General features: G+C 41.3%; 1 protein-coding gene across 2 annotated transcripts; it reads left to right on the forward strand.

The window, feature by feature from the left end:
• The first annotated feature begins 41 nt into the window (after positions 1–41).
• CLP1 (cleavage factor polyribonucleotide kinase subunit 1) lies at positions 42–14853 on the forward strand. Of its 2 annotated transcripts, none has more exons than XM_067461714.1 (3): positions 42–115; positions 10166–10790; positions 13886–14853. In XM_067461714.1, exons 2-3 carry the CDS (start codon positions 10185–10187, stop codon positions 14555–14557), a joined length of 1278 nt encoding a protein of 425 aa, XP_067317815.1. In that variant the 5' UTR covers positions 42–115; positions 10166–10184; the 3' UTR covers positions 14558–14853. The 2 variants fall into 2 exon arrangements, with proteins under 2 accessions (XP_067317815.1, XP_060627720.2); XM_060771737.2 differs by lacking the exon at positions 42–115 and adding an exon at positions 7572–7710.
• Positions 14854–16912: the final 2059 nt, after the last annotated feature.

The following is a 16912-nucleotide window of genomic DNA, read 5'->3' on the forward strand; positions in this document are numbered from 1 at the left end:
GCCCCGACACGCGAGGACCTTCAGGTTCCTGCGCCACCCTTGACACGCGGTCAACCTTGAGACGCCCCAAACCCCGGTCGACCTGAAGAGGAACCTGTTCCCACAGCAGAACGAGGTGGAAACCAATCTGAGAGTCAAAAACATGGGGCCAAAGAGTACTCCCCACTCATGTCCCCCTTCAAAAAAAGTTCTGGCATTGATTTCTACAAGCCAGAGCTGTAGCCATTCACCAAGCAGCAGCACTAACTAGTTCTGTTGATCCTTCTATAGAGAATCAGAAACTTTTCTCTTTAGCATGCATCTATACCAGGCCTGGGCAAACTTGGGCCCTCCCTCCAAGTGTTTTGGACTTCAACTCCCACCATTCCTAATAGCCTCAGGCCCCCTTTTTTTTCCCCTTAAGCGGCAGAGGGAAAAAAGAAAGGGGCCTGAGGCTATTAGGAATGGTGGGAATTGAAGTCCAAAACACTTGGAGGGAGGGCCCAAATTTGCCCAGGCTTGATCTATACTCTAGCCCAGTGTTTCTCAACCTTCCCAATGCCACGACCCCGTAACACAGTTCCTCATGTTGTGGTGACCCTCAAACATAATACTATTTTCGTTGCTACTTCATAACTGTGATTTTGCTACTGTTATAAATCAAGTAAATGTCTGATATGCAGGATGTATTTTCATTCACTGGACAAAATTTGGCACACATACCCGATACGCCCAATTTTGAATACTGGTTTCGATTTTGTCATTTGGGAGATGTATTTGCTGGGATTTATAGTTCGCCTACAATCAAAGAACATTCTGAACTCCACCAACGATGGGATTGAACCAAACTTGGTACACAGAACTCCCATGATGAACAGAAACTACTGGAAGGGTTTGCTGGACACTGATCTTGAGTTTTGGAGTTGTAGTTCACCTGCATCCAGAGAGCATTGTGGACTCAAACAATGATGGATCTGGACCAAACTTGGCACACTCAATATGCCTAAATGTGAACACTGGTGGAGTTTGGGGAAAACAGACCTTGACATTTGGGAGTTGTCGTTGCTGGGATTTATAGTTCCCCTACAATCAAAGAGCAATCTGAAACCCACCAATGATAGAATTGGGCCAAACGTCCCATACAGAAACTCCATGCCTTGAAGGGATTAACTGGCACGAGCTTCCCTCCAGCCTCACACGCTCTCCCTCACCCACACATGCGCAACACACTGTCATGTACAGAGCACGTCTACTCTCTCCTCCCCCGCTTGGAGTCTCAGAAACAGCCCTCCCCTCGGCTGAGAGGCCAGCCATACCTAATCGTAAAGGACTGTGGGAGTTGTAGTCTAAAACATCACCCGGGCTAAAGGTTCCTCTTCTGCATTAAAATTGAAAATGTGTTTTGACAGGGAATCAGACTGAAACATGAGAAAGGGGCAAATACAGATGTACAAATATAGTTCAAATATTTGGTTGCTAATTTTTGTTTTCATTGTGTTTTGTTGTGTTAGTTTATCCCCCCCCCCCCCCCCAATATTAAGAATGCTATTCTTTATTGACTCTTTCAGTCCTTGGATACTTATGTTGGGAATAGAGAAACATCTGGACATGGTGTGTTAAATCTGTCTTAACATCCAGTTCACGACGACATTTTGTTGTCTGAAGCAACCTCTGCTTCCTGTTTCAATTGTTGATGAGACTCAATCTTACTTTATCACTCATGCCTGAGATAATATCCTCCCTCACATACAAAGGCAGCATGCTAATTTTGGGGGTACAGTGAAGATCACAAATGTCTTGCCTCCATACACACTGTCTTCTGTGTGATATCCTGAACTTTTTTTGTGTTCTAGGAATGGGGCCTTTGTGGCCTGACCGTATAGATAACAGAGAAATCTCCCTATACACAGTGATATTTAGTTTCTTTGTAGCATTCTGAAATACAGTATAGACCTCTATGCTCTATAGTTTTCAGGACCAGCGTCAAACTTGATGAGCCCTATTTGAACAAGCTCATGATAAATTAGACAAATGGCAAGATCTGTCATACCAGTAGCTTCTGTCTAAATTGTGTTGTGGGATTGCTTTAATTACAGTGTTATAATAGCAGAGTCAAGTTCAGCTTGTTGCATATATACAAATAATGCAAGGTATAAATGTTTTACTCCTTCACTTGTGCTTGGCAACTCTTTGTTGAACTTGCTTCTCCTAGAGATAGCATTCAAACACTGTGTTGTCCTTGATTGTACCCACATAAGTTCAGCCGGATCATTCCAAAATATATTTTTATTCATAGGGGAACATGGATTGGTCTTATCTAAATTGGATATATTCTTTTTATTTTTACTCAACACCTAGTTGAGTTGGGTAGAACTTGCTCTTTCAAGTTAATTGAGCTTGTTCTGCCAGTCTGTCCTACAATTGTTACAAGGATGTTGGTTTGGGCCTCAGCTGCTGTTGATTTCCTCTCATTTTAGTCTTCCTGTGTGTGTCAACAGTAGTGGAAGCTTCTGCTTTCATGGCTCCCCCCACCCCCCACCCCCAAAAAGAGACATTGATCCTTGTATTCTCTTCTTCAGACAGTGCCTTGGCCACAGCTAAACTGACTGAGATTCAATCAAAACAAACAAACTAATTGACCTTGCTGAGTGCCTAGAAAAGTGGAAGCATTGTGAACATTTTTTCTTGTGACATTTTCTGCTGTCTTTGTAATGTTCTGTTTTACCATATTATCAGTGTTCTGGTTTATAGTGTGAATGCCATATTCCCTCAAACTTGAATCTGTATTAAGTCTGGATAGGAGGGATAATTGTTTCCTAAGCAGCAGTTGCTATCACATACGAATTAGAGTTTAACCGGTACATTGTCTAGATTTTCACTCTATGTACAGAAGTTATGATATAATATATAGAGTGCACTACTTTATTCTAGACCCTTTCTGACTTTTCCTGTTGCTATTCCTTTTTTCAGCTCCCTAATTTCCCTAGAACCTTTTAATCAACATACCCTTACCCTTCCAAAACCTGATGGACTGCTAAGGTTATTTCAACAGTAATGTTTGACAGCATGTGTTCTGCCATAAGTACAGGAAATCTGGAGTCTGCACTCTAGTTCTGGTTGAACATCTGAAGCTTTACAAAATAATCTCCCTGCAAAGTAGGAATGTAGCAGAGAGTTTAGTCCAGAGGCACTGGCTATATCAGATAAACCCTTTCAGCACCTGTTATCTGTGTTGAAATGCATCTGACTCCCCAGTCAGATGAATTCAGCTGTCTACCCAGACGGTTAAATCCACATCCAACGCCATTTGGGATAAATTAAATATCAATGTTATGCTACAACTTGAAGAGCAAATAAAAAGGTACAAATATTCAGGGAAGAAAGGAATGGAATCAGACATATAAAGCAATATAAAGTAATACCGAAGGATATTTTTGAAAGGGAGGGAAGGGACAACAAATTAAATATCTGTGGAGAATCAGATTGGAGAGGATATCTTCTTGGGACAGCCTATCAGACACAATACAAGGATCAGGCTAGATAGATCATTTGCTAACAAATGTGTACAAAAGGAGAAACACAGCTGTAATAACAAACCTAGGGCAATAAGATATGGCACACAGAGCTCAGTCTTTCAACTCTTCCTGTAATATCTGCAACCTGAGACAGCCATCTCATTCTTCCTAAGTACAGGGCCAACCCTATACTACATGTGTGTGCAGGTGTGCGTGCAAAATCTTGTTGCAAAGGAATGATTTGAAGGCAAGATCATTCTTGTTGAAGATAAATGAATGTATTACTTCAAAATTTTCAGCCCCCATATTCTCCCAATCCTTTCGTTCCTACACATTACTTCTACAGCAGGAATGCTGAATCCAGCAAAACTTTCCTGGATGAGATTTCTTTGTAAGTGGCAGCTTTGCATTTTTCAAATTATCTCTGCCCCCATCTACAATATATTACAGGCAATTCCTATGTTACAAAATTCCAACTTACAAATGACTCACAGTTACAAACAGGGGTGAGACAACTGGAAGTGAGAGAAATCTATCCCTTGGAAGAGAAACTCATTCCTGGAAGAGTTCTCATGTGGAAAAGGTGCCTCTACTGAAGCTTTATAACCGATCCTTGTTTCCTCAAGCCATAATTTCAAGACCCAATTGTCACAGGGACAGAAAAGAGGTGAAATCTTCTGAATGGGCACAGACAGCAAAACACTATGCTACCCAAAGCTTATATATATATATATATATATATATATATATATATATAAACACACACACACACACACACACAATCCAAAGCTTATATATATGCTATATGTATGCTTATATGCTATCCAAAGCCCACACACAAATATACACTCACATGTGGCTAGAGTTACACTTTAAAAAGTGCCTGTTCCAATTTACAAATTAAATTTAAGAAAAAAAAAACTACAGAACCTATGTTGGTTTATTTATTTATTTACTATATTTATATCCCACCTTTCTCAACCCCAAAGGGGACCCATGTTGTTCATAATCTGAGGACTGCCTGTTTATAGTCAGTGTAGGTTCGTATAATATAGGCTGGATCTACACTGTCATATAATTTGGATTATCTGATTTTACATTGATTATATGAGTCTACATTGCCCATATACTGTACTGGTAATATAGTTTGCAACTGCATTATATGGAGCATTATATAGTAGATGTATCAAATCTGTGGAAGGGCCTTTAGTCGCTGCCTAGCTCTGTAGATCACTGTGACTACTAGGTCAGAAGAGAACTATGACTATTTCAGATAAGATACGTATTAGTGTTTTATCCCAGTTGTGGGATGAAGTATTGTTACGAAGTACATCTATCTGACCACTGAGATTACTTCCACACAGCAGAATAAAATCCCACATTTTCTGCTTTGAACTGGAATATATGGCAGTGTGGACTCGGATAATTCAGCTCAAAGCAGATATTATGGGATTTTCTGCCTTGATATTCTAGGTTATATGGCTGTGTGGAAGGGCCATGAGAACCTGCAGAAAAATGGTACTGTAACTTGAGTTATACTCAACTGTTTGGCCTACAATTCCCCTGAATGCTCCTTGCAGACATAAAATTCTCAGATAACATTAATTCTATGAGGCAACAACATGTGAGTGGGGAGTTGGGAGCCTTTCCCTTGTATACAAATGACATATTATGAGATTGGCTTCAATGCTTCGTAAAAACAGTAAAGTTAATTATCCCAAATTAATTAAATGAAAAGGGGAGTACTGACGCCTTTTGAAAGCCAGAAAATTTCTGTATGACGTTGACTTCAATCCATGAAAGCTTATGCCATGATAAACATCTGCAAATATATGAGGTGTTTCAAGACTTGTGTGAGCTGCAGCGTCTACTCAGCTTCAATTAGTCATCAAATATTTAAAGGACATGATACGGCATTTTTTGGTCAAACAGCAACACAATAAGATAGTTCTGAAAAATTAAATTTTAAACGGAGAGGAACAGTGGTTCCCAGAGGCAGGCCTGGCTCCTGGAATCTATCTGGAGGCATCCCAGTTTCACAGTCCTCTGCAGACAAAGAGCTCTAATAAATCTATTTCCAGTGGATGAACCGAGTGATGCATCTACACCAGGCATGGGCAAACTTGGGCCCTCCAGGTGTTTTCAACTTCAACTCCCACAATTCCTAACAGCCTCAGGCCCCTTCCTTAAGTGGCTGATGGGGGAAGGAAAAGGGCTCAAGGCTGTTAGGAATGATGGGAGTTGAAGTCCAAAACATCTGGAAGGCCCAAGTTTGCCCATGCCTGATTTATGCTGTAGAATTAATGCAGTTTGATACCACTTTACCTGCCTTGGCTCAATGCTATGGGATCCCAAGACTTGTAGTTTGGTGAGGCGCCAACCTTCTTTGGCAGAGAAGGCCAAAGACCTTGTAAAACTACAAGCCCCAGAATTTTATAGCATTGAGCCAAGGCCGTTAAACCGGTGTCAAACTGCTTTAATTCTATAGTGTAGCTGCACCCTGAGTTAGGTAACTAACAGCCATCCTGAAGGGTCTTTGGTGGGCCTGACAAATCGGGAAAGGGCATTTTCTGCTTTGAAGCATGACAGAAAAACATTTATTTATTCATTTATGACCTTTATATGCCGTATTATATTGTATTACATTATATTATCAATATTATATGTGTATACATTATTAGCACAGCACAATATTAGTATTATATGTTATATTGTACTGTGCCACTATACTTGAATATTATTAGTAATAATACATGTAATATAAAATATATAATTCTTATATTGTATTATTATTAATATTATATTACATGCCCCCTTCCTTTCCTTTCCTGGTTTTCAACTCCCAGAAATCTCAGCCAGATTTGATTATTTGATAGGTCCTCAAATGTGACTCTTGGGATGCTGACCATAAATCCACACTGGAGGACCTAGCAATTCCTAGACAGGTTTTTGTAGGTTTGACACCACTTTACCTGCCTTGGCTCTGTATGTTGTTGTAGGTTTTTTCGGGCTGTATGGCCATGGTCTACAGGCATTCTCTCCTGACGTTTCGCCTGCATCTATGGCAAGCATCCTCAGAGGTGTTGAGGTCTGTTGGAACTAGGAAAAGGGGGTTTATATATCTGTTGAATGACCAGGGTGAGACAAAGGACTCTTGTCTGCTGGAGCTAGGTGTGAATGTTTCAACTGACCACTTTGATTAGCATGCAATGGGCTGACTGTGCCTGGAGCAAACTTTTGTTGAGAGGTAATTGGATGTCCCTGCCTGGTTCCTCTCTGTTGTTGTGCTGTTGCAATTTTAGAAATTTTTAATACTGGTAGCCAGATTTTGTTTATTTTCATGGTTTCCTCCTTTCTGTTGAAATTGTCCACATGTTTATGTATTTCAATGGCTTCTCTGTGTAGTCTGACATGGTGGTTGTGAGAATGGTCCAGCATTTCTGTGTTCTTAAATAATATGCTGTGTCCAGGTTGGTTCATCAGGTGCTCTGCTATGGCTGACTTCTCTGGTTGAGTTAGTCTGCAGTGCCTTTCATGTTCCTTGATGCGTGTCTGGGCAATGCTGCGTTTGGTGGTCCCTATGTAGACTTGTCCACAGCTGCATGGTGCACGGTAGACTCCTGCCTTGGACAATACAATTCCTAGACAATTGGACTTTCAGGCTAAACCAGGTATGGGCAAACTTTGACTCTCCAAGTGTTTTGGACTTCAACTCCCACACTTCCTAACAGTCCACCGGCTGTTAGGATTTGTGGGAATTGAAATCCAAAACACCCAGAGGACCGAAGTTTGCCATGTCTGGGCTAAACCATATAACACAGTGGTTCTCAACCTGTGGGTCCCCAGGTTTTTTGGCCTACAACTACCAGAAATCTCAGCCAGTTTACCAGCTTTTAGGATTTTTGGGAGCTGAAGGCCAAAACATCTGGGGACCCACAGGTTGAGAACTACTGCCGTGGCCGAATCGGAAACTACATTTCCCAAGAGGCCGAGCGAATGCTCACGGATTTCTCTCTCCCCCCCCCCCCCTATTTTGCATAGGGGAGGGAGCTGCCTTTCCTACCCCGTCACCAAACGACGAGGCGTTCCTAAAGCCAAGGCGCCTCACCAACATTGTCCAATCACCGAGTGACGTCACATCCGGGGCACGAGGCGCTTCCGTTTCCCGCCCGGATCCGGGACTGGAGGAGCGCGAGGCCCCCTGAGGATTCCCTAGGTGGGTGGCTCTCCGCGGCCCGTCGAGGCCGAGGCTCCGTTCCCATGGAGACGCGGCGAGGCGAGGAGGGCGGGAGCGGCGCGGCCCTCTTCCGTGCTTCGCCGGGGCGGTTTCCCCACTGGCCCTGGCCCACTCCAACCAACAGATGGGATGGAACGGGGGCTGTTCCCACACAGTGGAAATAGTGCAATGTGACATCACTTCAACTGCCACGGCTCAATGCTATGGAATCATGGGAGTTTCCGTTTTACGGTGCCTTTCACCTTCTCTGCCAAAGAGTGGTGGTGCCTCGCCAAACTACAACTCCCAGGATTCCATAGCACTGATCATGGCAGTTAAAGGGCTATGAAACTGCATTCATTCTACAGTGTAAATGTAGTACAAAGCTGAATCCACACAGCAGAGTTATAGTACTTTGACACCATCTTAACAGTCTATTGAACTCCTGTGGGATTTGTAGTTTTGTGAGATATTTACTTTTCTCTGCTAGACAGCTCTGGTGTCTTAAGTAAAGGGAAAGGTTTTCCCCTGACATTAAGTCCAGGGTTGCTGCTCATATCCACTTCTAGGCCAAAGAGCCGGCATTGTCCATAGACACCTCCAAGGTCATGTGGCTGGCATGACTGCAAAGAGTGCTGTTACCTTCCCTCCAATTGATCTATTCACATTTCCGTGTTTTCAAACTGCTAGGTTGGCAGAAGCTCACGCCACTCCCCGGATTCGAACCCACAACCTTTCAGTCAAGAAGTTTAGCAGCTCAGTGGTTTACCCCACTGCGCCACTGGGGGCTCCCTGAACTAGATTAGGTGCATTTTAAGGAAGGGGCCTGAGGCTGTCGGGAATTGTGGGAGTTGAAGTCCAAAACACCTGGAAGGCCCAAGTTTGCCCATACCTTGCTCTAGTGTCTTACCAAACTACAAATCCAAGATTCCATAGGGTGGTGCCTTGGCAGTTAAAGTGAGGTCAGCCTGCTATAAGTCTGCAGCACGGATGGTTTCTGAAACCCTGGGAAATAGTCCTTTAGTGAGTGACAAGATAGATCACTCATGTGGCTCTCCAAATTGATGCTTGACCACATCTCCCATCAGCACTCACGCTTCTGGCAGATATGAAAGGAATCCTCATCCAATCATACGTGGAGGGCAGGAGTTTCCCATTCCTGCATCTACAGGATAAATTATATTGTGTGTTGTTGAAGGCTTTCATGGCTGGAATCACTGGGTTGCTGTGAGTTTTACAGGCTGTATGGCCATGTTCTAGACGCATTCTCTCCTGACGTTTCACCCACATCTATGGCAGGTGTCCTCAGAGGTTGTGGGGTCAACCCTGAGTATGCCTGCCATAAATGTGGGCGAAACATCAGGAGAGAATGCTTCCAGAACATCTACCCTTTTGTTTTTTAACATTAAATTTAGAATGGTGTTAGCACTATAGGAAAAGAATGTTTCAGCATGGAAAGTTGCTGGCCATTCCCTTGAGTGGGAAGAACAGGCTTTTGTCCCTTCTTTCCTTTCTTTGAACTGTTCTAGTAGTAAAATGAGATGACTGTGGAATGGTCCAACTAACCTGCCCTGACCCAATGCAAACTCCTGCAAAAAAAGGTTTATAACACATGATCCATTTTATTGTGTGTTACAAACAGAGAATGGGAATGATCACAACTTTTTCTTCTCATGGTCTTTACAAGGAAAAATGTAGTGTAATAAAATGCCTAGGGCATTAACATCAAAGAGAAAGATATGTTCCCAAACTTGTTCAATAAGATGGGAAAAACCTGTCTAGCCAAGATCTGATTATCAGTTAAACCAAATTTCCTGCTAAATATTCTTGATTACAATTCCCATCTGCCCCAGCTGAGAAAGCATGAATTAGTCCTTAAATATAAAAGCTACATTTGTTCAGCCTTTGAAAAATACAATTGGCCCTCCACTTTTGTGATTTTTATCTTCTACAGATTTGATTATTTGTGGATTTGATGGGTCCTCAAATGTGACTTTCAGGGAAGCTGATCATAAAGCCACATTGGAGGACCTAGCAATTCCTAGACAATTGGACTTTCAGGCTAAATCAGGCATGGGCAAATTTTGGCCCTTCAGATGTTTTGGATTTCAACTCCCACAATTCCTAGCACCCTACTGGCTATTAGGAATTGTGGCAGTTGAAGTTCAAAACACACGGAGGGCTGAAGTTTGCCCATGCCTGGGCATGACAGTTTTTGTTTGTGGTTTTTCCATTTTCATGTTGGGAGTGGGAGAGCTACAATACTCATCCCATCAAATGTGGAGGAATGACTGTATTTGCTTTTAGTACATTTTTTGTGTTGTCATAGTTAAAGCTGTATATAAAATGGAACATGTGGAAGTAAAGAATTCTTAATATTTTTGCATGCCATTCAACAAGAGTGTATCTCTTGTACTTACAAGCTAATTAAATGGTTCATATTTTGTTTGTATAGAAATTACAAATAAAACAAGATGGCGGAGGAAACCGGGGATGAAAAGAAACTGGTAGCTAAGTTTGAACTGGAAAGAGAGACAGAGCTCCGTTTCGAAGTTGAAGCCTCACAAACTGTCCAGCTGGAGCTTATGACAGGCATGGCAGAGATTTTTGGGACTGAACTGACACGCAACAAGAGATTCACCTTTGATGCGGGTGCAAAAGTGGCTGTATTCACCTGGCATGGCTGTTCAGTGCAGCTGACTGGCCGGACTGAAGTAGCCTATGTTTCTAAAGACACTCCCATGCTGTTGTACCTTAACACCCACACAGCTCTGGAGCAGATGCGATGGCAGGCAGAGCGTGAAGATGAACGGGGGCCTCGAGTTATGGTGGTGGGTCCCACAGACGTAGGGAAGTCAACTGTATGCCGCCTGCTCCTGAATTACGCAGTCCGGCTGGGCCGCCGACCCACTTTTGTGGAGTTGGATGTAGGCCAAGGCTCTATCTCTATCCCAGGCACAATGGGGGCACTCTATATTGAGCGACCTGCAGATGTCGAAGAAGGATTCTCAGTTCAGGCCCCTCTGGTCTATCACTTTGGGTCTACAACACCTGGCACAAACATCAAGCTCTACAACAAAGTGAGTACCATGTTTGACATGTGTATAATATGATGAGTTTCTGTATGCATTCTGATCCCCAAAGTCATTCAGGGCAAAGCGAAGGGCATGGGGTTTCAGACCCTTATTAGAAGGAATGAGCTGGAGAACCTCCATACACAGCAAGGTTTGCTATAACAGTCTAAAGCAGTGGTTTTCAACCTGTGGGTCCCCAGATGTTTTGGCCTTCAACTCCCAGAAATCATAACAGGTGGTAAACTGGCTGGGATTTTTGGGAGTTGTAGGCCAAAACACCTGGGGACCCACAGGTTGAGAACCACTGGTCTAAAGAGCCCTGCCATCATGACCATTCAAGTCTGGTGTCCAACATTTCCTTATTTCCACTGCTTGATCGCATTAGGATGTAAAGGGATAACTTTCATATTGTGCTCAGATAGACGTCAGGGGTGATAGCTAGCAGTAGTATTTTCCTGTTCACCTCCGATTTCCACATGTTGGGGTTGAACAATAAAAACTTATCACCATACTGTTCCTTTTGCGAGTTTTCTTGTACAAACATGTGATTGGTGGCAGTTAGAAAAAGAACAATGGCCTGACATTAAAGCAAAAGTAGAAATCTTGGGCCCAATCCATCCCCCTGAGGGTCCCCAGGTCATATGCCTTTCTCCATGATTATATCATTTCCCATTTTTCCCCACCCTTATTTATTTACTATATTTATATCCCGTTTTTCTCGACCCCAAGGGTGACTCAAGGCGGCTTACACCCTTGTCCTAGAGCTCCTCTTTGCTCTCAGCGTATTCTTATGAAAGATAAATGCAGTTTCCCTCCCATATTGTTTAAATGTGTCTGTTTACACAAACAATGTGGGAGGGGAAAGATAGCAAAGATATCTTGATAGAAGCCTTTGTTTTCTAGAATTTTGTAAGGCGGAGAGTCCAATTATGTATTTAGGTAACCAGTAATTATGCCTGTGAGAAGTATGAAACTCTTTCCACAGTGATTCTGGAGGCATATCTGAAAGCATAGATCTGTGTATTCATTTATTTACTGACTTCACTTGTATACCGCTTTTCTCACCCCAGTGCGGGATGCAAAGTGGTTTCCAACATAATTATGACAAAATGTAATGCTCATGTATAGAAACCTATGCCATGGTGCTAAAATTATTGCTCTCTAATCAATATTTTCTTTTTCATAATCTGGTTAAACTGGTTCTTCATGCATTTGTGTTCCAGTCCTGATTAATTCAGAGTCTGATTCAGGGCTGCCTAAACCCATTGATTTTAACAGGCTTGCCGATGAGTAATTTCAGGACTAGGCTGTTGATGGACGATACATTTAACTAATAAATCTATGCAAGGACAGTAGTCTAATGTTCATACTTAATTCATAAATAGTAATATTTATTTACAAATTAGATTCAATGGGAGTTAAAAATCATGCATTAACATTTGGATCATTTTCATTTTTACAGTCATAAGATTAATAATAATCCCCATAACTTGGAAACCATTTCCAAGTCCTGCTATCTCACCTTTATGTCCCTTTCTTGGACATCCTTAACTTTACCATGCAGTTAAATCACCCAACATGAAGCATGGTAAAGAAAGCGCCATTAAAAGGAAATGTTCTAGAAATAAATGCCGATGATGATGATGATCTACAATGAAAGTACAAGAGCTTGGATTTACTTAGTTTCAAAAACATCAGATGAATTTGCAAACATGTTACAATGCACAATGGCCTTTTGAGATTACTGACAAACAAACACAAATTATGTTTAACCCTTTAAATGTTGCAAAGAGCTATGTTTCCAAATTATATAGCTACTTGATTGATGCAAAGCACAAGTAAATGATGGGTATAATGCCAGCTAGAAATTAGTTTATAAATTAGCTCCAATGGAATTGGCTGTAGGTGTTCCTCCTTTTAAAATTACTTTCTTCACAATTATATGAACACTCTCCAAGATCATTCATCACTGTGACATGAACTGATATTGCTCATGAACTGGAGAAACTATGGAAAAGAGGAATCTTTAATCCACGTGTGGCTGTGTTTGCTCCCCAGCTCACAGTGCTTGGAGCAAATATTTTCCTCTTAAACCACTAAAATAGCAGTGACTGCCATTGTCTGTGTAATTTAGTGATAATGAGAATTTTGTTCACAAGACATATCTTTTTCTTATCTGCTACAACATATTTAGAGATTACTGGGTGCTGGAAAAATCTTGATGGCCATTGTGTTAAATGGTGGCTAGATCATGTATGAACAAAGGTGGTAAGGCAGCAGGAGTTATAAACAGAACAGACAATTTTCAGGTATTTAGTCCCATTTTTTATTTTTGCGGACAATGACCCTTTGCTGTATGGCAAACTAGTACAGTGTATGAAGTACTAGATTTGTTGCTTTCATCTCAGTTTATAAATTCAAATCAAACAATTTTTTAAATTTACATTTCTTGGTTAATATCCACCTAGTATAGTGATTTCAGCATGGCATTACAACTCTGAGAGACGAAGGATGCACCTACACTGTAAAATTAATGCAGTTTGACACTTTTACTATCATAGCTTAATGCTATGGGATCCTGTAAAACTACACCTCCCATTAGTCAATAACATAGAGCCATGGCATTTAAAGCGGTGTCAAACTGCACTAATTCTACAGTATAGATGCACCCTAGGTGTGAACAATGGCTTTGGCCGAACTTTGCCAGTGAGGCCAAAGAAAGAAAGAGAGAAGGAAAGGAAGGAAGGAAGGAAAGAAAGAACAAAGGGCCGGAGTGGGCTCATCATAAAACAGAAATGACTTCAAGGCACACAGCAAGAAGTCTGTGGAAGTTTGGCTGCTCCTTGTTACTTAGGTCCTCAAAATGTTCTATTTTTCATGTTGTTCTTGCAGGGTATAAATAACGTTTATAATAATAATAATAATAATAATAATTATTATTATTATTATTATTATTATTATTTGTTAAGTTATATCATGCTTATAACTGAAAATATTATATGTTTGTGAGACCTCCAGAGAGAAAAACTTTCAAAGGGGGCCAGCTGGTTATTTTTTTTATAGTTTTCTGTTAATGAAGTTTTGATTCTTCATCTCTGCAGATTACATCTCGCTTGGCTGATGTATTTAACCAGCGCTGTGAGGTGAACCGCCGTGCTTCAGTCAGTGGCTGTGTCATCAATACCTGTGGCTGGGTGAAGGGGTCTGGATACCATGCACTTGTTCATGCTGCTTCTGCCTTCGAAGTTGATGTTGTAGTAGTGCTGGATCAAGAGCGCCTTTACAATGAACTGAAGCGGGATTTGCCTCACTTTGTCCGGACAGTGCTGCTCCCCAAATCTGGTGGAGTGGTGGAGCGTTCCAAAGACTTCCGGCGAGAGTTCCGTGATGAACGCATACGTGAATATTTCTATGGTTTCCGCGGGTGCTTCTACCCCCATGCCTTTGATGTCAAGTTCTGCGATGTGAAGATATACAAGGTGGGAGCTCCCACTATCCCAGATTCATGCCTGCCCCTGGGCATGTCACAAGAGGACAACCAGCTAAAGCTAGTACCGGTCACACCTGGCCGTGACATGGTACACCACCTACTAAGTGTTAGTACTGCTGATGGCACTGATGAGAACATTTCTGAGACGAGTGTGGCTGGTTTCATTGTAGTCACTGGAGTGGATCTTGAACGCCAGGTCTTCACGGTGCTTTCACCAGCGCCTCGGCCATTGCCCAAGAACTTCTTGCTCATCATGGACATTCGTTTTATGGATCTCAAATAGTGCCATCACTGGCAGGAAAAGGCCAGACTTCACCAAGCCATTGTTAGCTCCAGTATGAACAAATCATTTGAACTGTTTTTTATGCTCCTTCCTGTTTTTCTTGGGTGTTTAAAGGAAACTCAGAACCAGAGTTAGAATTACAAACGATGAAGCAAAAACGATCTTGGAGTGTGACCTCAAAACTGCTGTAAGGAACAAAAGCAATGTCTGCTAGCAACTTCTTTTATTCCCATTATTCCTCTAAAATTTTATTCCCCCTAAAATTTAAATATAAAATAAACTGAGATATTTCCTAACATTGTCATTGTACCTTCTGAAAATGATCTTGTTGTAGAGATGGCAAAAACATTGATTTTTCAAAACTTAAATAAATTTCAAAATATTGATATTTTAATGTTTATAAATAAATATTAATTTTAGTATTATAAAAACCTCTCATATGTGCATAGCTATAGTGAGTAGAAGATGTTGGGTACTATGAATGGAAATTCTCCACTATCTTTTTTTCCTGGAAAGGATGATGACTACCATGGGAATTAGGTCCTTCCTCTGAGCCTGGAACTCCTTAAATCTTGAATCCTGAGGTTGGGTCTCTGTCATTAATGCTCTGATACTCCTATGTCAGGGAAGTATTTCACAAAGAAAATTAAATAAACAAATTAGTATTTCAAAGGCACAGGAGCCTGCATTTGTGGTATTTAGGGCTGCAAGAACAAGGCAATGCAGGCCCCTTCTACACTGCCATATAAAATCCAGATTATCTGCTTTGAACTGGATTATATGGCAGGGTAGACTCATATAATCCAGTTCAAAGAAGATAATGCAGATTATCTGCTTTGATAATCTGTATTATATTGCAGTGTAGAAGGGGCCGTAGAATTCAGCATCTTCCAGGGTTAAGAGTTTTAAGAAGGAGAGAATCTAGCACCATGAAGAGGAATATCATGGAAAAGAAGACACACCTCTTTAATTTAATCTTTGAATATGAAACAATCTTCAATGAATGAACAAATAGTTTCTGCATGACTTCACTTCCCATTTTCTATACAATATGTAGGCTTTTAGCACTAGTATGGTTAACTATACTGTCAAGAATGGGAAACCAGATACGAATTACCAGTCTCATGTACCATTCACCATCATAACATGAATGACATTTAGAATGTCACATTTTAACTGGAGAAGTGGTTGGTCCAGACTGATTGGCCTGAATTAGAAGAACTTCAGTCTCACCTGAATCCTAACTGTGGAATCAAAGCACACACTAGTGTAAAGGCTATGCAACACTGTATTGCTATTGGGCGGGAATTTGCTTGCTAGAATGTGATTGTTTTTTTCAAATACAACAACCCCTATCCACTTTTACAGGGCTTGACAGTGGTCTTCTACAATTGTATAGGCACTCACGGGAAATGAGAGAAATCTATCCCTAGGAAGGGAAATTCACTCCTGAAAGAGTTATCATGGGGAAAAGATGTCTCTGCTGAAGCTTTTTCACCAACAATTGTTTCCACAACGAGCCAAATGTTTCAAAATATAAATATGACTGGGGGAGAAAGTGAGGGGAAGTGAGGGGAACAGGGGCACAGACAGCAAAGCAAACACCACAGGGCTATATGCAAGGTTGTTTCTTTACGTCAATTCTGTGAGTGTTAGAATACAACCAATCGGCAAGCAATCACTTGTTCTTCTAATTATTCACTGTGGCCATGAGACCTCCCTAGGAAAAGTTAGGCCTACTATTTTAAACTTTTCTAATTAGCACTTAGGATTCCAGACAGTTTAAGAGAAGAAAATATATGGTTAAGTCTCACCATTAAGACATTAATATACAGCTTTGACACTATTTATCTTTTTCACTTTTAACTCCAAAGTGGCTTACAGTAAAACCAATACAATGGAAAACCCAAAAATATATTAATGATAAAGATTTCCCCTTGACATTATGTCTAGTCAAGTCCGACCCAGGGGTGGGGTGGTGTTCATCTCCATTTCTAATCCAAAGAGCCGGCATTGTCCGTAGACACCTCTAAGGTCATGTGGCCAGCATGACTGCATGGAGCGCTGTTACTTTCCTGCAGAAGCGGTACCTATTGTTCTACTCATATTTGCATGTTTTAAACTGCTAGGTTGACAGGAGCTGGGGCTAGCAATGGGAGCTCACCCCATCCCGTGGATTTGAACTGCCAACCTTCCAGTTAGCAAGTTATACAGCTTAGCAGTTTAACCCGCTGCGCAACTAAGGCCCGCTAAAATTCTTCACTAGACCCAAATAATTAAATATCGGCATTAAAAATAAACAGGTTAAACCAATTTAAAAATATTTAATATGTGAAGCTATATCTTCAACGAAGA

The sequence above is a fragment of the Anolis sagrei genome, chromosome 1, assembly GCF_037176765.1.
Source record: "Anolis sagrei isolate rAnoSag1 chromosome 1, rAnoSag1.mat, whole genome shotgun sequence".
NCBI classification, from domain to species: Eukaryota; Metazoa; Chordata; class Lepidosauria; order Squamata; family Dactyloidae; genus Anolis; species Anolis sagrei.